Genomic DNA, 22,003 nt, shown 5'->3' on the forward strand with positions numbered 1-22,003 from the left:
CAACTGCAGAATAATGTCCTCATCCATAAACCACACTTGACCTCCCTCCTAATTCAGGTGGTTTTGCATTGTTTTCCTACTTTCCTTTGTTGTAAATAGTTAAAATAAGAGAATAAGTGATTGCTGTAAACATTTCAGAATTTGCAAGAAAAGCTATAGCATGCTGCCATGTTCTATTCTAATTGCTGAATTGCCCTGAAAAGAAATGTCATGCTCAGTGTAATTCATCACTCACAACAAAAGCCCTGGGTTGCTTATTGATCTTTCTCTTAGTCCTTAGGTGGTCATATCATCAGCAGACTGCCGACCTCTGACCTTAACCCTGTTTTGGGTGTAGGGAAGTGCATCCTCAATGTTGCTTCAACAGGTGAGTTACTGAGCTGCCTGCTAGGGCCAGATGACAGTTTCCCAACCACTAAGCAAAGAGATGCGGGGTGACGGGAGTTCACTGTTTACGACATTCAAAGTAGATCTGATGTTTCATTTTGTTGTGGAAAGATCTAGAAGTGCACACATCAGAAAGAGGGTGAGCAAAAGGACACACTTCAAGAAACTGGGAATCGTCAATAAACCCATCTCCACTTACCTGATTGTGTTGGGTGTTTACATTAATGGTCAGCCTGGCAGGACCTATGATCAGGAAGAGAACGACCTTTCGGAACACCTGTATGGGATTATCAAGAGTAGATCAACAGCTGGGCATGCCTGGGAGTTGTTGTCTCACGTTAATTGGGATGGGATCACACACACACACACACACACACACACACACACCGCCCCCCAACACACCATCCCTTGGACGTGGGTCCCGTGGCTGAAAGAGGACGCTAGCTGGGTGGGCACACACTGCCCCCTGCTGGCTGATTGCAGACAGTGAGATCAGCCGTGTCAGATTCCTGCCACCCTGGCTTCCCTAGTACAAGGGACTGGGCCTTTGAACTGCCAGCCGAAATAACCTCTTTCTCAAGTAGCTTTTGTGTAGATAGTTTGTCACAGACACACACACACAAGTCACCAAGACACAGATCACCATCAAAAGCGCTGCGGCTGGCTCACGTTACAGAGGCTGAAATGGCGTACCGCAGAGTGTGTTCTCATGGCGGCTCTCTCAGCTTATTCTCTAACTCGTGGTGTGCCTCACCTTGTCCTGCTTATATATTTAGGCCCTAAAGGAATCATTTACCTCCCCTAAAGCTAAACTCTAGTACTTCAAGGAAAAAAGCAAACATTTCCTTTTAACTCTCAGGCACCACTAGACGCAGAGCGCCTTTGAGCCCAGACATGGCCAGGGGTCAGGCATCACTCAGTTCCCCAGCAGGCTGTAACTGAAGTTAGCTTGATTCTGACTCTTCCGAGACACAGCTTCACATTCTACACGCTGAGGGGTCGGACCGCAAGGCTGTCCCAAACATGAAGTTCTGACCAAAAATCAGGGTTTTCTCAGTCCTACCTGTGGTTCTATTATTTTGCTACATGGCCTCCCCAAACCCAGGCAGACGCTTTATCGTGGGTGCCCATTCATGACGTGGGATATTGCAAATGTTGCTGCTGAGCACTGGGCGAAGGTGAAGCACCCACAGGGCAAAGCATGGGGGAAAGGACACAGTGTGTCTAAGTCACCTCCAAACCTCCCACCCTCTAGTCACCTCCACGTGTTCCGTCCTCTGCACCCAGGCTTTAGAACCTCACGGTAGGCATGGTTGAGGATGCCACTGGTCTTAGCTAATGTATCAACCCTCTGTTCACATGGCTGGTTTCCCTGGCAACCAGCTCCCATCCTGAGGCCATTCAAGTGCCCACTAAGAGGCACTTCATTAATGACGAAGATGCTTCCCTTATGCAGGAAACCCCAGAGAGAGTAGAAGCTGTCAGATGCTCTTATCTCTCAGAACATCACACGGGTCTAAGAGTGTATCAACAGACAGCAAAAACCAAGCATCAAAGCAAGACAGCCTCCTTGTAGCTCTACTGCCTACAAGAGTTAGCTCAATATCAGGGACCAGGGCAGAAGCCAAATATGTATTTCTTACTGGTTCACAATATTGCAGGTACTATGTGCATGTGTATGTATGTGTGTGTGTGTGTGTGTGTGTGTGTGTGTGCTGTGTTGGAGCAAACTCAGGGCCCTGAGTATGCTAGGCAAACACTCTACCATTGAGTTGGGCCACCAGCCATGAATTTTTTTAAATAGAAGATCCTATAGCAGAATCCACAGGAGAGGATCTGTGAGGATTACATATTTACCTTTCATGATGTCAAGGGCTATTAAGCAAACTGTCATTTATGCTAACCTTGTAAAAAAAAAAACTTATTTGAAAGGGGAGGTTCCAGCAGAACAGGACAGGGAACTAGACCCCATGTGGTGAGGAAAAGGGCCAAAGAAAACTCTTCCTGGCTTACAAATTCTGTGAGAAAATCAATTCATTTTCACTTGACTTTTGACTAAAAAGTGTATCCATTAATTTGACCCAACATCCTTTCCATCCGTCTGGCTCCTGAATGGCTGTTACCTCTGAGTCCAGAACAAACCCACCTTCAAAGGACAGAGGTTCATCCTCACCCAGGCTCAGAAAGACAACCTCCCCAAAGAGTTCCCAAAATGTCACAAGGAAATAAATATGTCACCTTCCCTAGGAGGCTTTCTCTCTAGAGCTATAATGTTTATTTCTGGGTCTATGTTTTTAGGATTTGGATTTGAAATAATCGCATGAGTGTATGGTTGTTTCGCGTGTTGGTGCTCATGGCTGCCATCATCCATATTTCTCCCATTGGTGTCAGTGTCCTTACAAGTGACGTCCCCATGCTTACTATATCCCTTCAGACACTTGAGGTCCTCGCTGTCTCTCATTCATGCATTCTCTGCCCACTCTGCACACATCGTCTGGCACTGTGACCGCACATGCACACTGATTCAGGGGGTTCTGCTCTGTCAGTCGTACACTGCAAGCTAGGCAGAGAGTTTCGTACACATGGCATGACCCTGCTACTGTAGGGAGAAGGCCATCTTTCCCAGATGAGACTCAGATCTTGGGGTCGCCATGATGTTACAGGTAGCTATTTGTTCATTCAATTTCCATTTTGGAACTTGTTTTTAGAAGAAGGATACCACTGGAGTCAATAAAAGAGTTACAGTGGTATAGACCTTTGATAAAAATGTTTTTCCCCTGACAGAAGGAATACAGCAAATTCCTCTGAACGACCGTTTTCTTGCCGGACTACCAGATGCAAGCCTGAAGCCTGACCAAGTGCTCATCTCAGTTTTCATGCCCCTCTCCAGGAAGGTATGAGGTCGCAAGGCTTACCTATCTACTGGCATTGTGGGATATTTTTTTCCTTTTTGTCTTGGATTAGCCATGGCATAGAGAAGCATAGAATTTGTAGCAAAAGACTTTATGCATGCACAGGTGTAAATAAATATAGCCAGCTCCTTCAACACCGTCTGGCAGCATCAGGACATTGTACTATTTCCCTACCCTTCTTCAGCAACATTAAGGCTCAGGACATTTGGATCCATAAAGCATTTCGGTAAAAAGAACCAGTATACTTAATGTACAGGTGAGGTGTCACTGACCGGCCCAGTCGGGCTCCCGTAGTCCGCGGGAGAACAAGGCTTTGGACAGGAAGACACGGTTTTGGCAAAGAATTGACAGACAGAGACACCTTGATGGTTTTGACTCTGCTGCGACTTTACTGAAATCAAGCTAGTATTTTTATAATGATTTCACAAAAGGCACCTTAAAGTTGGCATACTTCCCAGAACATTTAGACTTTTACCAAGAATATAAAGTTTACATTTTAACTCAAAATGCAGTCAAACATAAAGCAGTGCCCACAAGAAATCTTGGCCTAAAAACTTTTTGATCAGAGCAAACAAAGAAAAAGAAACCTCAAATGCAGTTTTATTATTGTTAACCAGTGAAGAGGAAAGTCAGGAGCTAAGTCAGATGCCTGCCAAAGTCTTTCTCTGTATCAAAATCTAACTACACCTTTGTTAACCATCCTCCCATATGTCCTGTTTAAGATTTATGATTTTCCCTAGGAACAAGGCACTGAAGGGAGGGGAAACTCTCACCAGTTGCACCTCTCATGTTATTATTTCTTAAGAAGAAGCCTATTATTTTTTTTACTATTTTTAATGCCTATTAATACTAAATCTAATTTATTACTTTTTAAAACTTATTTCTTTTACATTTTATTTTTATTAACGCCTTTAATAATCTACTAATAATAAATTTCTTTATAAAATTAGTTGTGCTGTTTTAGGAGTCACAGAGAAAGATCAAAGAATTTATTATTTTAGCCCCAGAGCCACAACTGAAAAAGCGTAGAAATCTCAGAACACGTCTCTTTTCCGAGTGGGATGAGTTTACCAGGGACCTTCCAGGGGGCGAATTTCCGGAGAAAGCGTATCCCGCCGCCCTGTAGCTTATGCTACTATGGCAACACTGGCGTAGGTGTTGCAATGAGGAGATTGTACCCCAAGGAAGCTTTATCATTTCAACCAAGATTTGTGGTGAAAGGTTGGTGGAGGCAGGACCCTAAGTCACCACCAACCTCAGAAGAGCTAAGTAGAATAAAGAATCATTTTAACATCATTTTGGCCTTGCTCTACCAGGTTAACGTTCTCTTTAAATTAATGATAATTACAGAGAAGTGCATGAGACAGCAGGGAGCTCTGGTTATAAGAAGATGCTCTCAGTCTACCAGACTTTCGTGTGGTTGTTATGGAGAAGTGCAGCTTTGGCTCACTTTTTGTTCAAAAACAGTATCTGCTAGCTGTCCAGAAGCTTGGGCAAATGCGGCTGTTACTATTGTACCTCATGTATTGTTTTTGAGATCAGTTCAACCAAAAGAATGAAGAGCAGTGGCCACTGCGAAGCATCCTCATGCTGTTGGCAGTTGCCCCCAGCATTTATCGAGAGGCTTCTGAGCGGAGGGAATGCCACGGACAGACTGATAGCCACTTTCATTTACCGAAAACACGAGTAGATATCTTCTCTCTGCCATTCAGACTACAGCATTGGCTAAAGTTCAGCGACGCAGCGGAATACACCAGAACAATAAAATTAAGGATTGCTGTGGCCGATTGATCAGCAGATCCCAAAGTGCTGACGTCAAAGAGGCTGCCACTCCAGATGAGAAGAGACTCGCTGTTCTAAGCACGGAGTCCGCTCCGGGGCTTGTGTGTTTCTGTGAGGGTGTCTGTAGCACATCCTGTACTGCATCACCCTTGCTGTGCTCCCGTCACCCCCACAAAGGTCAACCAACCCAAACGGCTTATGAGGACGAAGCGGGAAACTCTCACAGAATAAAGAAACCGAGAGAGCTGTCAAACACCACCCTCGAGGACCAAGGGCAGGGGGGCGGTGCCCTACCCGGTGCATGTGTAAATGTGAATATGACGACCTGCTAATAAGGCTTGCTGTTAATAACCCTGTTGGCCCGGAGCTCTGGAGGAGAAAGCCTTTGCGTTTTAGGAGTTACGTATAGAAATGCTTAGTGATGCAGCGTCAGGGTGCTGGGGATTCATTTCAACTTAGACTGAGGGGGCGTGTCTGAGCTTGAGGGCGCGAATAAATGATTCGCGCTATCTAGTTATTTACGGTTCTTTCTCTTAAGACAGCTATGGATTTGAAACATTTCCAAACAAACAAACAAACAAACAAACAAACCATTCTTCTCATTTTCCAGGGGGAGTTCCTATCAGCCTTCAGGCAGGCCCCACGCCAACAAAATGCCTTTGCAGTCGTGAATGCTGGGATGAGAGTTGTTTTCAAAAACAACACAAGCACCATTAAAGACTTGAGCATCTTGTATGGAGGAATCGGCGCCACCGTAATCGGTGCAAATAAATCCTGCCAGCAGCTGATCGGGAGGTGATTCGCCAACTTTTCCTCTCACCAAACATGTCTTCTGCCATCTGAGTGCTGGCAACTGGCACCATTATCAAAGGGAAGGGAGGGGCTGTGCCTTCCCTCTATGGCATGTAGCACTTTGTGGAGTTAGCACCAGAAGCACAGCATGCCCAAAGATGTTGGTGTGTGTTAGGGTGGTCCTGGGTGAGAAAATTAATTTGAGAAAACTTTGCTTATATTTTATATTTATTTTGGGGATGTGTTAGATGCTTGTTTGGCCTTGCCCGTACTCAACTGGTTGCGTTCCTTTCTGTGTGCTTAGGCACTGGGATGAAGAGATGTTGAAGGAAGCTTGCGGGATGGTTCTAGAAGAAATCTCCCTGCCGGCATCAGCCCCCGGAGGAATGGTGGACTACCGAAGAACACTTACCACAAGTTTCCTCTACAAATTTTACTTAGATGTGTTGAAGCGGCTAAAGATGAGGGTAAAGTTTGTCTTTAGGACGTGCTGGGCAAGAGAGTTTGTTCTTGATGCTTCTCCAGCTTCTGGGAAGCTAAAGGGAGCACCCATGTCCTGACCTCACCATAGTTCTGCTTGCAAGCTACATTTCTGAGGACCATACTGAACGAAACCCAAAGCTCTCCTTAAGTTAACTCCAACTTTCCCAAAGCAACAAAGACAAGTCAGCAGATCACGAAGCAGCAGATGTTTAAAATCCTTTACCTCAGCTAAATATTCCCAGGGTGTACTTTCCATTAAATAAACGACACCCCTTTCTTTATTCCAGGAACCCTGTGGAGACTGTGACATCTCCAAGAACCTCTGCCAAGACCTGGAAGACTTTCCTTTGACCATGCCTCATGGGGTGCAGTCATTTAAGGTTAGTACATTTTTTGGAGTGAACACAACCACCAAAAGGGGCTGCAACTGACTTTTGACCTGGTTTTGCTCTGAATTTCAAGTTGCTACTGTGGTCTCGGCTTTTAAAAGAGGTCCCACTGTGGAAAAGTATTCATAAGCAATAGTCAGTTAGAAAAATGCAGTGGAATGGCAGGTCCTACTAACAACAGCAAAAACAAACAAACAAACAAACAAAAAACAAAACAAAACAAATTCCTAGAAATGAAGCCAGGAAGAAATATACAGTGCTTGTGTAGAATAATCTTATAAAATTACTGGTAAACTTTCAAAGAAAGCATATTAGAGTAAAAAGAATGTAGTTCAAAGCTAAGAAAAAAGTGTATATAAAGACAGCAATTTCTCCTAAGTGCCGTATGTATTAAATATATTCCCAACCAATATACTGACAAGAGTTTCGGAAATTTTTATTTTAAGGTTGATCTAGAGCTAAGGCATTTGTAAAAACCAGTAATGAGGAGTGTACCTAACCCTCCTCAGCTCTGAGATGGAATCTGTAGCTGTAGGAGTTAAACATATAGCATGGTATGATTAAACATCATCATGGTGGCAGGTTTCAGCAGTAACTGAAAGAGCAATAAAGCAGCACAGAGTCCAGAAACAGACCAGGACGTGGGTCATCATGAAAAGCAAAAGCACATTTCAAATAAACAATGAAATGGAGGGTTTAGGTAGAGCTGTCTATGCAAGCCACTTTAAAAACAAAAAAACAAGGCCACATTTCCCACCTTACAGTGAATGTACATTTCAGATTTGTTAATATTTTAAACATTAAAATCAGCAGCATGAAATTACTAGGTTAAAGCATGTGCAGATTCTTTTTAAGTCTGAGCCCTCCAAACATGACCTGAAACCCAGAAGGAAAAAAGCCTGACAGATCCAACTATATAAAAGAGAATGCATGAACAATAAGAAACATTCAAAGAAAAAAAACAAAAGACAAAAAACAAAACATTTTACACAGATATAAAGGATTGGCGGGTCACTGAGGGGAAAATGAACTTAGAACATTAAAACACACAGAGCCTCACTCAGAATTTTAAAATGCCGTTTATTTTAAGACGACAGGGAGATAAGGTTTCATTCTATCAGATAGGGATAACTTAAAATTTTGATAGTGCCCAGGTGTCATTGGACTTGAAGTATTTTTCTCCAAACACAGCCTGTCATCTAATAAAGTTACTGAAACAGAACTGTTACTGAAACAGGAAAGGCGGTGGGGGAGGGGAGCTCTCTGGGAGTTCAGCAGCAGGGGGCAGCAGAGGCCACCCTGCCGTGGCAATTCATTTCATGCCCTCCCCAAGTTCAGCTTGGTGAGACTACGAATGTATTGGATTAATTTACAGGGCATAGATTACTCGCAGGGCTGCGGGTGGTCCCCAAACCATTGCATCTCCAAAAGGCCCCACCCCAGCTTAGACTACAGCCCTTCAATCACATGGAACTCAGATTCCTGTTCCCATCGACAGAGGTGTTGGTGACCCAGGCCTTGCCCTCTGCTCTCATTAAAGAAGTCTACCCTGGGCTCGGCTCAGCTGACTGTCATGATGGACATCTCCATACCTAACTAATAACGCAGATTAGCTCTCAGGGATATGTTAGCTTCGTAGTCAACGAGGACAAAATACCAGAGATAATTCGGCTTGAAAAGAGCAAAGGGTTATTTGGCTCATGGTTTCAGGGACTTTCAGGCATTTGCACCTATGAGCTGGTTGAGGCAGAATGCCACAGAGGACAGTTTGTTGTAGAGCCTAGATGCTTACGTCATGGCAGGCAGGAAGTAAATATGAAGGGGAAGGAGCGCCACAGTCTGATACATTCTTCAAGGATGTGGTCCCCAATGATCTAACTCCTCTTCCCAGTGTCAGTCCAGGCTAGTCCCCAGTCCTTTAACACATGAGCTGGGGGGGTAAATAATTGATAACCAAGTTATAGAGAGGAACATGATAAAGCATGTCAACTACGAGCTGCCTTTGGAAGTCTTGATGTGTCCTTCGCTGGGGAGAGGGTTGGGGAAAATGTGAATTAAAAATTAAGGCCGTGCAGACGCGCGCGCGCGCGCGCGCGCGCACACACACACACACACACACACACACACATTTTTTTTATTTCTTATTAGAGAAAATGTGCTCTTTATGAAAAATTGACAAACACAAAAGCATATAAAGACCTAACACAAAAATCCACTGTAAAAGCACCCTAGAGTATTCAAAACTTGATTTTCGTTCAATAAACATATATAAAGCATATATCAGACATTTCTTTCACTCATTAATGGCATATATAAAGCATATATCAGACATTTCTTTAACTCATTAATGAGGAGACCAATAAACATAATCAATGAATAAAAGTGAAAGGGACTAAGTTTGGCCCCGAAGACTGGTGAAATGTGACCGACTTAGATGCAAAACCAGAAAACACCTTGCAGAGAATAACCTGTAACCTTTGAGATCGTTTTTTCCCAAACCAGACCCTGCGTGTCCCCATGCTGGCCGGCCAGCCAGCCAGTCTAGGCAAAACAGCAAGCTGCAGGTTCATCGAGAGACCTTGCCTCAAAAATAAGATGGGGAGTAATGAAGGAAGGCACTAAGCGCCAACCTCTGCCCTTCCTAGGCACACACGAGCAGGTAAACACACACGTGTGCACATACGTGTGCCACACACATCGTTTTAACGATGTACATCTCTTAGTTTGCAAGTTCAAAGGTTGTCTTACCTAAAAATCATGGCTCTGATTTCACACTTTGAAGGTTTGAAGCTACAACCTCCAAAACTTAAACACTTAAGAACTCCCGGCTAAGGCTCGCTAGAACTCCTGTCTCCTGACTCCCACCCACCTCGAGCCCACGAACCCACCAGTAGTTGACGACCCTACCTTCAGTGGCTTCCCATGTGGTCTGCTTTACAAAACATACAAGGTTCCCCAGAAAAGAGGTCTCCTAGATGCTACCTGTCATAAAATCTATCTTTGTTCAAGTCAAGGACCAACCTGTCTCATTTCCTACATGTGACTACCTTTTCTGTTTCCTGCAGACAAGCAACAACGGGAAAGAAGAAAAACCCACTTTCAGCTCAAATAAGCTACTTTAGAAAAGGAGCCACTTCCTGGCAGAACCTCCTGGCCCATGAATAGTTTTGCTTACTTATTTTGTCTGTGCTCTGCTCTCTTAACACAGGATGTAGACTCCCAGCAGCCTCTTCGAGACCCAGTCGGGCGTCCCATCATGCATCAGTCTGGCATTAAACACGCCACGGGGGAGGCAGTATTTTGCGATGATATGTCTCCCTTGGCAGAGGAGCTCTTCCTGGCTGTGGTAACCAGCACCAGGCCACATGCTAGAATCATGTAAGCCGTGATGATGGAGTTGGGAGCCTTGGCACCCCCAGAGGGCACTTAGAGATGTGGTTGCCTCTTAGCAATTGATCCTACTCCACATACTGAAAACACAATCTGAGCACGTATCTTGACAATACAAGGCTGTGGGAAACAGTGGGCTTGGGAGTGTAGACGAGGAGGCCCCCGCTGAAAGAGCAGCTTTCACCTGAAGAACTGGCCATTGTTAGCTGAGAACATACTGGGTCGAGAACAACTTTCCTGCTTAGTGCGAAGCGATGCTTCTCTGTTTTGATGTCTACCATCAAAGGGTCCCAGGCCTCACCTGAGCACTAGCGGAGGGAAGCAAGCATGGACTCAGCCTGGAAGGGGAGGCTAGTCTGTGCCCGGTGGACCCAGTGGACCCAGTGGACCCTCCCTCCTCCAACGTTAACACCTCCACATTGCGGGCTTGCCTGCTGATGTTCCTCAGTATCTCCATCTTCTTCATGGGGATGAGGTCCTCGTGTCCCCTACCCCACCCCCACCCCCCAGGTGACACACTGTGATTTTCTCTCCTTCCCAGCTCCCTTGATGCCTCCGAGGCCTTGGCATCACCTGGTGTGTTTGATGTGATAACGGCCCAAGACGTTCCTGGTGACAACGGCAGAGAAGAAGAGTGCCTGTATGCACAGGATGAGGTAGTGTGACGATGGTGCCTAAGCCTCTCGTGGCACGTCAACGGTAATGGCAAGCAGACACAGGGGCTTGACGTACATGACCGTGCGCGCTCTTCCTGAGGACCCGTCTGTACTAAGCCTTGTTTCGTAACTGACTTGAGGTAGCGGGAACCAGGTAAACTGGCTCGCATCTCTTATAAGACAAGGACGTGGAGGCTCAGAGGCTTTCTGGGGCTCATTGTTAGTGGCAGCCTGCCAAGGGGGGGTGCTCTGTGCTGCCCTCCCCCACCAGCCCCCCCCCCGCCGTTGACAAGGACCTTTCATTCTCTCTGTGTGTGTCCTTTGCTCTCCTCCCTCTTCTCAGGTGATCTGCGTGGGTCAGATCATCTGTGCAGTGGCTGCTGACTCTTACGCTCATGCCAAGCAGGCCTCCAAAAAAGTGCAGATTGTCTATGAAGATTTGGAGCCCACGATTGTGACTGTTCAGGTAACTTCATCAACTGCTCCGTCGGTCTTCGGTTGGCTTGGCGCAGTGAGTCTTTGCCGAGAGCTTGGAAGAGTGTTGCTAGGTGTCACTAAGCAGTCCTTGTGAACTTCCTTAACTCTAAGGCAGTGGTCACATACTCTGGCGATAACACACGGCAGAAAAAAAGTGTTTTGTTTTGGATTGGTTTGGTTTGGTTTGGGTTTTCCTGGAATTTTCTGGCTCCTTTCCTTTTCCCATCAGATACTTCCTGCTGGAAATGGGTCCTCTAATCCCACTACAGACCCCTTCCTGTGACACCTGCCCTGGGAACACCTGAGACAAATCTTTCTGGTTTTCCCAATTTCCAAGCTTGACATTTGGATATTAGAAACTTCACCCTTTGACTCTTAGGTTGATTTGAAGGTTTGTAAACTTGGAATTTATTTCTCTTAGCTTCTGTCCTGGGCTCCAGTTGCCTGGGCTTTAAGCCATCTTCAAGTTTTCTGTTGCCTTCCACGGGACTGGCCCAGCCCCCTAAGTGTGGAGAGGGTTCTTTCTTGCCTTGGCTTTTCTTCACTTTTCTCTAGATTGCAAGGCAAACTGCAGCCATTCTTTGTTGCATTTTGTGGCAGTTCCACTAGAGGAAGAAGGCATTGTCTGGCTCACCAGACAGCCAGCTGAGCACTCTTTCCCTCTTCACTAAAGGCCCATGAAGATTTGTCCACAGATCCATACAGTGGGGTCACATACACTGGAGGTCAAGGGCTAAGGAAAAGTGAGGGATGAACAGAATTAACCTTACCACACTGGCTCATTGCATCAGAATAGACCAAAATAAGGAAGATTAAGCACTAGTGAAGAGGTCAAAAGCAAAATCCAAGCAGCAGGAAAAGAAAGCACGGGTGGACGCCTTCATAACATTCCTGAGTATCACTCGACTTGTAAATTCCATAAGAGATTGACTGATTAGCAATGTGGAGTGAGAATACTTGAGCACAAAGAAATAATGTGCTTGGAACAAAAGACAGCCAACAACTGGGAAAAATCTGTAAGCCACATGATAGGAAACCAACATGTTGCCTAATTGTATAGTTCCTAGAAATGGAAAAAAAAAAAAAAGAACAAATAGGGAAACTGAACAAAGGATACAAATATATTGACTGCAAGAAGAAATTGCAAACGGCCAATGTATGATCCTATTAATAACAGGAGGAATTTAAGTTACAACAAACTGCCATTTTCAGCAAAAAATACCAAAGTTTCACAACACTGAGCTGGTGACCTGTATGGAAGCAGATATTTTCTTATCTTCCTGGAAGGAATATGAAACACAGCAATAATCTGCATGAGGAAACATTTAGCAGTGTTTATGAAAACGCTGAGAGACTATACCCTTCACCGGGAAGCCGACTACCGGAAGCTGTACCTGGACTCAGCTGTTGGCAATAGTAAAACCCCAAATGCATGTTCCTTTGTGTCATGGGACTAGGACTTGATTTGTGGTTCTGTGATAGAGTACTTACCTAGCATGTGGGAGGCCCCGAGTTCGACCTTGTTGAACACACACACACATTCTGTGGGGTTGTGTGGACTTTTTTATTGAGCTCATTCTCTGTTCACGGGTACGGAAAGGTCTCTGAATGGTACTGATAAATGGAAGAAGGCACAAGTGTACCTAACCAGGATGTTAAGCTCAGGGGCTTGCGTGTATTTGTGTTTGCATCTGTCTAGGAGAATATATAAAAAACTGACAGTAGTACTCACCTTTGGGGCACGCACCCCACACCCACACCCACACTGCACCAATCTATGCAGATGCTGTCTCACTCTGAAAACACTGGAATGTACTAGTTAATTTTTTTAAGAAGTTTAAAATATAGCTTTGAAATAAAAACAGTAAGCCATTCACAAAATAAAAAAGCAAGAATACAAGCAGGTGTGATTTTTGAGACGAACTTGGGTGAGTTAAGGACCAGAGGATAAACGTCTGTGTGGTGCTGGCTGTTGAAATCATTTTCTTTTTCATCCTCATCAGCTCACCTAGCTGTGAACGGAGGGTGGCAAGAACGCTAAAGCTAGCGTAAGGGTTTAGGCTAATCTAGCGTTAAGCCTCCTAATGGGTTTCTTCTGAGGATTAAGGGGCACAGGTGTCCTGAATTCAGGGAAGACCGACAGGCAGAGTTACATAATGGGCTCCATGACACCAGAATCACGTCTTCCAAACTGTGCCAGCTCAGAAGATAGGATCCAAGGTGTCCCCAGACTCGCTGAGGCATGAAGATGCCATGTTTAGAACGAGTGCTGCCCTAGGGAGTTTTGAATTTGATGACTACCTTATGTATGGGTTTCAGTGTACAGCACGCCCACAGACAAACTGAGCGTCGTGAATAATACCTCTCCTCATTTGTTACCCCCACAGGACGCGCTGCAACATGAATCATTTATTGGACCTGAGAAAAAACTAGAACAAGGGGATGTCCAGTTGGCATTTAACTGTGTTGATCAGATCCTCGAAGGTGAATTTTTTGGATGGAGGGGAGGGGTTGAGACAGGGTCTCACTATGGAGCTATGTCTGGCCTCAAACTCACAGAGATCGCCTGCCTCTGCCTCTCAGGCGCTGGGATTAAAGGCGCTTGCCAAGGCCACCCGGCCCCTTCCAAGGTGAATTCTTAAAGTCTCTTTCTTTTTACTGTGGGAGTTTGTATATGTTGTTGCTGTGTCTTCTTTAAAGTGGAAGTGAAGCTTGGTGGTGTATCCCAGCATTCCGCGTGCTGAGGCAGGAAGAACGTGAGTTTGAGGGCAGCCTGGGATAGGGAGCATAGTGAAAGCTCTTTCAAAAGCAAAGGGCAGGAGGACATAGCTCAGTGGTAGGGCTTGCATAGCACGCCCAGGGCCTGGATGAACTTAGTGAACCTTAACTCTTGAAGAGAATAATGAGGGGACAACCCAGAATATGAGACTCAGAAAAGACAGGGAAATATATGAAAGGGCTTGACCCATAGTAAAGAAAGAGAGAGAGGAGAGAGAGAGGAAAAAAAAAAACCTGTACTTTACAGACAATGGGAAACACTTGGTATTCTGACCAGGAGAGTGACAGTAACTCCATTGCCATTTAGAGCACCTGACAGGAGAATTTGGATTAAAATGGGAAGAAAGGGTCCATCGGAAGCCAGATCAGATTACAGTGTCCTGGGTAACTGAGATATCACTGAGACAATGGGAGAATGTAAGAGAAAGCTTAGTCACTGACTAGGTGTGGGCAGCAAAGAAGCGTCTAAGAAGTCTCTGAAATTAAAGATGTGTTGTCCAGGGGGGAAGGGATACCATTTGCATCATGGTGGACGTGTTTGTGGGCAGACAGATGAGGGGTCCAGGGAGCCAGCAGGCCTTGATGGGCACTGCCTGCAAAAATGAGGTAGAATTCATTAATAGATAAGAATTCAGGTGCTGGAGAGCAGCTTTGGGAGAATCCATAAAAAGCAGGTCAGTCTCTAAAGGAACTAATATATATATATATATATATATATACATATATATATATATATATTTTAAAAATCCACTTAAAATCCGAATTTATTCCATTTCCACAGGGGTTGGCAGGGCCTCCAGGCAAAGCGACCCAAACCCATTGTTAAAGTCAAAATTAGTCCTGTGGGAAGAAAAACTTCAGGAAACTTAAAGTTAAGAGTTAAACTGAGGGAAAAGGCATGTGAGGAGCTGAGAGCAGGCCCTACCACAGCACGGTCAGGAAGGTTCATAGGCAGAAGGGAAGTGAGCCTCGGGAACTGGTCATTTGCTGGCTTGTGACTGGCTGACGCTCCACCGCTGGACCAATAGCTAACTAAGGCTGGCCTGTTACACTCCTGGTTGACCTTTCATTTCATTTACATCATTAATTAGCGTAAAGTTCATTATTGCAAGTATGGAGGCGTCCTGGGGCTGAATTTATTTCAACGGAACAATATTACAATAAAAGTTACAGACATGTGACAAAGTGGGGGGAGCTGGGGAGGTTGTGAGAAGCAAAGGGGGGGACTCATTACAGTTATTTCCCAGAGAAATGAACTCAAGCGAACGTGGTGATTCCAGGGTGTTCACCCAGGATTCTCAGCCACGGCAGTCAATAAAAACCGGAAAAGGAGCGAGCACAGCCTAGAAATCCAGATCAGCTTAAAAATTGTATCTGTGGATCATGAACACTCCACATACTTTCTGCAAACCGAACTGATTTAAAGGTTTTTTTTTGCATTTATTGATTTAGGGTGCGTGTGTGTACACGCACAGGCTAAGCACACACGTTGAGCTCAGGGAACAACTTTCAGGAGTTGGCTTTCTCCCACTGAGCCATCTTTCCTGACCCTCGGCTTTATTTTTTTAATGCCTGTGACAGGGAAGGAGGAGGGAGAGGAGGAGGAGAGCCGCTCACCCTGCCCAGCTCCCCTCCCTCACCACAGACACTGTTTGTTCTTTCTAGCTGAGGCCTCTGCCTTGGCTGGGCTATTCTGTGGGTGCGGTGCTGTTCACAATGCTGAGAATCCAGCCTTCACCTTCATGTTACGTACACCAGCAAGGCAGGCACTTGACCTGTGGGGTCCTAGCGAGGCCACTTCCAACAGAGTAGCAGAGATGTGGTTTGTGGCTTAACACTTGCCAACAAACTCACGAAAATGCATCTGGCTGTCTGTCAGGATTCAAGCACGGGTTTATGGATGCTGGTTAAAATCGTTAACTACCCTGGACAGCCTCATTACAGAAATGAATTTACCCGGAGGAAAGATAGTCTCATTTCTCGCTCTTACCTGAAATCCCAGTTGTTGCTCAAGCCAACAAAAATTAATTTCTAGTTCTTAAGAGCATGCTGACAGAAGTAGGTAAGGAAATGGAGCCAAGCGCCTAGGAGATTTTAAATTGTGTGTAATTGCCCAATTATGCATATTGACGGCTGCTTTTGGAAACTCTGTCAAATTGCAACGATTCTTTGAAATTAAGACAGGAAACGAAATGCCGTTCCCATGACCTGGAATAAGATGATAACATTTAGCAAAACATGCCATACTCTGCTTCAGATGTACGTGGGTGATGTGTCTCTAAAGCCGTGTGTGTTTCCTGTGTCCAAAAGGGGAGGTACACTTTGGAGGCCAGGAACATTTTTACATGGAGACTCAAAGCGTACGTGTGGTACCTAAGGGAGAGGATGAGCAGATAGACATCTATGTGTCAAGCCAGGACGCAGCATTCACACAGGTAGGTCCCGTCACGCTGGCCGTCACTTATCTGACTTAGAAGTAAAAAAGACAAAAGTTTGAATATCAAGTCAGAGGCAACACCGAGCCCTCATTTTAGATGTCTGCAGAAGTCCACCCCCTTCTTCTCAAATGATGGCCACCTCTTGTCTCACTGGGAAATAAGCCGGGCTGTGGGGTCTAGCTGCATTTTCCTGTAGCCCCCCTCCTCCGTGTATGGTCCTCTCCAGCCCAAAGCTTTAAATCTGTGCTCTTAGCCCACATCTGCCTCTGCTACATCTACAAGGTTAATCTCTAATTCGGGCCAGGGGGTAAAAACAGGTCCGCCCTCTGCGGGCGCGTGCGTGCGTTTGTGAATGTGTGTGCCCGTGGGTGCACAGGTTTGTGTGAGTACGCATGTAGGCCGGGGGTCGGCACCGGGTGCTGCTGCTCAGGTGCCGCACACTGGCCTGGCGCTCCCCAAGCGTGCCAGCCCAACAGCAGGCCACAGGGATCTGCGCCTCCGTCCTCTGGGCAGGAAGCCCTTTCCCAACAGAGCCATCTCCCCAGGCCAGATACGCCCATTCTTAAAAATAGCCCCCACCCCAGCTGGGTCCTGTTGTGAGTTCAAGGTTAACCTAAATCAGTGAGACTTTGTCCCAAAAAAGGCTGGGGGGGGCGAAGGAGGGGGGAGCTGGAGAGATGACTCAGCATTAAAAGCACACGCTGCTCTTCCAGAGGACCCAAGTTCAATTCCCAACACTTGCACACACACACACACACACACACACACACACACACACACGAACACGCACACGCACACGCACACGCACATACACATTCAAGCGATCATGCACTTAAAATAATTAAAACAGAGTGTCCTGATTTGCTTGACCCAGTATCTTTTCCATCGCCCCTTCTGAGGCATGTTGTAGAACAATTGCTTGCATTTCCCTCTTGTGCTCTGGTTCAGTTCCCACCACCATCCCCAGCGCTGCCTCTCCCTTCCGGATGTCCTTGCTGCCTCCTTCTGCACATCGTCTGTTTCTTAACACTCTCCGTGTTCCTTGCTTTGCTCTCCAGTCTCTCCTTCTCCCGAATGAGTGTAACTTTTCCAAATAAAAATTTCAAGATGAAATGTGCTAAATATGTGTGTTTACGCCAAACCCACATATAGCCATGTGTTCCTGTGGCATGTTCCTTTATGGTTACAACATAACCACTCTTGGGAAATTTAACCCTGATGAATACTGCCTGAGCTGATGGCTCAGTCACAGCTAACGGCTGCCCGTATCTGCTCTCTGAGCGCCTAGCCTTTCTTACACCAGCACCTGTCCACCAACATTGCATCTTTGATGCCAGGCCCTTCAGAAACGACATAGATTTTCCTGAGTATACAGAGACTAACTGTGTTTACCATCAGGATTGTACAGCCCTGCCCCATCACTCACTTCCCAGGATGCTTTTGTGCGTGTGTGTGTGCGTGCATGTGTGTGTGTGTGTGTGTGTGTGTGCGTGTGCGTGTGTGTGTGTGCATGTGTGTGTGTGTGTGCGTGTGTGTATGTGTGTGTGTGCGTGTGTGTCTTCCTTTCCTTGTAGCATGCTATGCTGGCGGCCACACTGTTCTGCCCATTGACTCAGGAGCAATTATTCCCCGACTGATGTCTCAGTTAAGCATATTTCCTCAACTGAGCAGAAGTATACGTCGTTTTCTAAAAAGAGAGTTGCCGTTCCTCAAACTCCTCCCGCCGTGTTGTTGCGTGGGCCCCCTGCAGCCGCCTCTCAGCTGGCTGGGAAGGGTTGTCACCATCTTCCCTCCGGTCTACTTGCTTCCGCTTCAGACCATCCCTGGAGTCGTAGCCGGCTCTGATTTACCTCCATGCCTTGTGGCCCGCTGGTCAGCTCTGCCAGCCTGAATTGGATGGAGTCATATACTATTTCCTTTTGCCTGGTGTATAGCTTCCCTGTCTTCTGCCTTCTCGTTTATAAGACATGAATGCTCAGAGCTCGGGGACCCTTTGCAGGACTGTAGGGGCTGCTACACCGGCAATGAGGGCAATGAGGAGCTCAATGTGGCTATTTGTGACGCGGTCTGTCATTCACTAATTTTGAAGAGCACTACTAACGTACCCCCTCAGCTGGCATGTTGCAGGCATTCGTATAATCTCTGCAGCTGATACTCAACATAGGTAAAGAAATATATTCTTCCTGCAGGCAGTGAGAAAAATACTACTAAGAAAGCTCTCTGGCAAGTGGATGTTTTGCTAACCATGTGTGTTCTATTTTACCTTCTCGGGGCCCGCGGTCAACTCCTCGTAGGAAATGGTGGCTCGCACCTTGGGCATGCCAAAGAATAGGATCAACTGTCATGTGAAAAGGGTTGGTGGAGCCTTCGGAGGGAAAGCAACCAAGCCTGGGCTCCTGGCATCCGTGGCAGCCGTGGCTGCACAGAAGTGAGTGGATCTGGGGGCCACATTCGTGGGGATGGGGCTCCCCCGGGACCCAGCTCTTACCCTCCGGTCCCAGCAAATCTCCAAGGCCTTCTTGGAGACATTCCCACCATATGCTAAGGAAGTGCCTCCTCTTTGGGGGTGGGGACAGCACTGGGAACAGGTTGACTCACTTGTCCTGCTTTCCCACAAAGCTCTCGGTTTGGGTGGCTTCTGTCTCACCCTCCTGCTGGCTTTTGGCTCAATTGCCAAAGAAGAAGGGAAGTGGAAGATTTGATTAGTCCACAGTATTCATTGAGGCACAAGCGAAATCCCATAAAGATAGGCAGTAGGGTGGAGGAAAAACGAATATTTGGATGCTATCCACGTGGGTGATTTACTAGTCCATAAGGAACAAGACACCTGGTAGCACATTAAAAATGTAATGTGTTTAGAACAACAAAAAACTGCTGACAGCGGCACTTCCTGGAAGAGCTGCGTGGCTGGGGATTGCAGCAGGCGACATGCTTTTCACTGAGGCCCCTTGTGATTTTTTTAAATTGTCTTATGTGTGTGGATAACCTATTAAAAACTTAAAATAGAGTAGCTGTCGCTGAGGCGCGTGGCTAACGAGGAATGCTAACAAGGATCGGCTCTGGAAGGCAGGCCTGATGTGCTCTCAGATAGCCTGGCATCTAGAGAGAGTAGCCGGGCTTCACAAGCCAACTCTCTATCTCACCTTCTTTCTCTCTCTCTCTCACACACACAACCCTCTCACTACCGTGTCCTGGAAAAGGAGCCATTTATAAAGCTACGAAACACCTGCTCAACATTAGTAATCGCAACCACATTTAAACAGATGCAAACTTCACACATGGGGAGGTCTTTTTTTATTATTCTTTATTAATTACGCTTTATCCACTTTGTATCCCCCCTGTGGTTTCCTCCCTCCTCCCGTCCCAATCCCTCCCTTCCTCCCCGATATGCACGCATGCTCCTCCCCAAGTCCACTGATAAGGGAGGACTTCTTTTCCTTCCTTCTGATCCTAGTCAATTAGGTCTCATCAGGAGTGGCTGCATTGTCATCTTCTGTGGCCTGGTAAGGCTGCTCCCCCGTCAGGGGGAGGTAATTACAGAGCAGGCCAATCAGTTCATGTCAGGGACAGTCCCTGTTCCTATTACTATGGAACCCACTTGGATACTGAACTGCCATGGGCTACATCTGTGCAGGGGTCTTAAGTTATCTTCATGCATGGTCTTCGGTTGGAGTATCAGTCTCAGGAAAGAGCCCTGGGGAGGTTGTAACTATTGAAGGAAGGGAAAGCTGGGTTGCAGTGGTTGAGGCCAGATGTCTGTGCTATTCTGCTGCTGTTGTTTTTGTTATCACCATTTTCTTACCACGTGTGCACGGTATATATGGAGACATGCCTGCTGCCATCGCATACGTGAGCTCAGGACAACTTCACGGGGTCTCGTCTTTCCTCCTACCTTTCTGTGGGTTCTGGGGAACAAACCCAGGTTGCCCAGCGTACATGGGAGAACCTTTTCTCACTGAGCCACCTCCCCCAGCCCCACGTATGATGTTTCCTGCTCACCTGGAGGGGCTCTGAGATACAGACTGAAGTTGAAGATGGAATTCCAGAGAAGACGCTAGAATTCCAGCTGCAGTTGTCCGGACATAAGAAAGTTAAAGCTTAACCAAAGGAACACTTATTAAAAGAGGAAACGTGGACAGAACCTAGAAATTTTGTAGGGGAGAGATAAGTGCTGTGATTTACTGTGCATTGGTATTGGGATAAGGAATGCAAGTTATTAAGATGTAAACTTGGACTTGCATGTTAACTACACACACATGTTACACACATGTAACACCACTAACAAAGATGGAGTGTGGCTACCAAGGGGAATAAGACAAGATTCACGAAAGTGTCCATCTTTAGGGAGTTCTAAACTCCCCAGACTACTGTGCGTGGGTGGGGACTCGAATTCACAGCTGTGGACACTTTCTGAAACTTTGGAGTCGGGTCCGTGGCAATCACAGACAGGCTTGACTGTGATGGAGAGAGGTCCCGCAAAGGAATTTTCTAAGCCTACAGGCAGCTTCCCAACTGCCCTGTTTTACCAGGAAGCAGCAAGAAAACTCAAAGCTGAGCTGGTGTGGTGGTACAGTCCCAGCACTCAGGAAGGCAGAGGCAGGTGGGTCTTTGTGAGTTCGAGGCCAGCTAAGGCTACACAGAGAAACCCTGTCTCAAAAAACAAAACAAAGCAAAGCAAAAAAGCCCTCAAAGCTCCCATCTCTCTCCTGGGAGTGGATGCGTTCTGGCTGTCTCCCTTGTAGAATGACACTGGTTGCTGGCACGTTGTGCAAACCCGAATTCAAATCTCAAATCTGTTAGGATTGTGATCCCCTGTCTATCTCTCTAGGACTGGCTGCTCGATCCGTTTTATTCTAGAGCGTGGGGATGACATGCTGATAACCGGAGGACGCCACCCACTACTCGGGAAATACAAGGTAAGTGGGTAGCAAGGGCATCACACACGTGCTTGGGCCTTCGGGGGCCCGTGGCTAGCGTCTCCAGACTGCCAGAGCCCTCTGCTCACCCACACAGCGTGAGTGCCCTGGCCTTTTGACCAAACCTCAGTATCACCGGTTTTGACCCTTGAGTCACCGCACATAAGAGACACTAATATGGAGAACGGGAGCAAGACAAAAGTGAGCCAGAAACTGGTCTCCCCATTCCTGGGACCCCTGGAATGCAGGTGTTTCAGGATTTGACACATCTCTGAATTTGACCCATCCTGTAGAATCATGAATCTAGTTCAAAATATTTCCTCCTTGCTGGAAGATAGTTTCCTAGCAACTTCAGCCTGGTGGAATGCACAGCACTGTATCCAGAAGGACACAGAAAATGTGCCAAGAAACAAGCAACAGAAACTGGCCTCCCCTGGCTCCAGCTGTAGGCCCCAGAGACCTCAGCCCACAGCCGAGGAGACCGTGAACTCTAGCATAAAAGCCTGTGTGGCTCCTCGTTCCACTGTGGTCAGATACAGATCTTTGTGCAGGGAGGACTTTCCCTAGGAGACCTCTGCAGCCGAACCCCGAAACCCCATAGTG

General features: G+C 46.5%; 1 protein-coding gene across 1 annotated transcript in view; it reads left to right on the forward strand.

The window, feature by feature from the left end:
* The window catches only part of LOC110559602 (aldehyde oxidase 3), an 82,768-nt gene that overhangs the window by 28,076 nt on the left and 32,689 nt on the right, over positions 1-22,003 (forward strand). Inside the window, exons 12-23 of the mRNA XM_021655103.2 lie at positions 274-367; positions 3,172-3,281; positions 5,692-5,876; positions 6,178-6,340; positions 6,644-6,736; positions 9,954-10,123; positions 10,677-10,791; positions 11,135-11,257; positions 13,656-13,752; positions 16,357-16,481; positions 18,779-18,912; positions 21,313-21,400. Coding sequence (XP_021510778.1) covers positions 274-367; positions 3,172-3,281; positions 5,692-5,876; positions 6,178-6,340; positions 6,644-6,736; positions 9,954-10,123; positions 10,677-10,791; positions 11,135-11,257; positions 13,656-13,752; positions 16,357-16,481; positions 18,779-18,912; positions 21,313-21,400 — 1,497 coding nt within the window. The remainder of the gene's footprint in view (positions 1-273; positions 368-3,171; positions 3,282-5,691; positions 5,877-6,177; positions 6,341-6,643; positions 6,737-9,953; positions 10,124-10,676; positions 10,792-11,134; positions 11,258-13,655; positions 13,753-16,356; positions 16,482-18,778; positions 18,913-21,312; positions 21,401-22,003) is intronic.

This window comes from Meriones unguiculatus, chromosome 15, assembly GCF_030254825.1.
Source record: "Meriones unguiculatus strain TT.TT164.6M chromosome 15, Bangor_MerUng_6.1, whole genome shotgun sequence".
Taxonomy (NCBI): Eukaryota; Metazoa; Chordata; class Mammalia; order Rodentia; family Muridae; genus Meriones; species Meriones unguiculatus.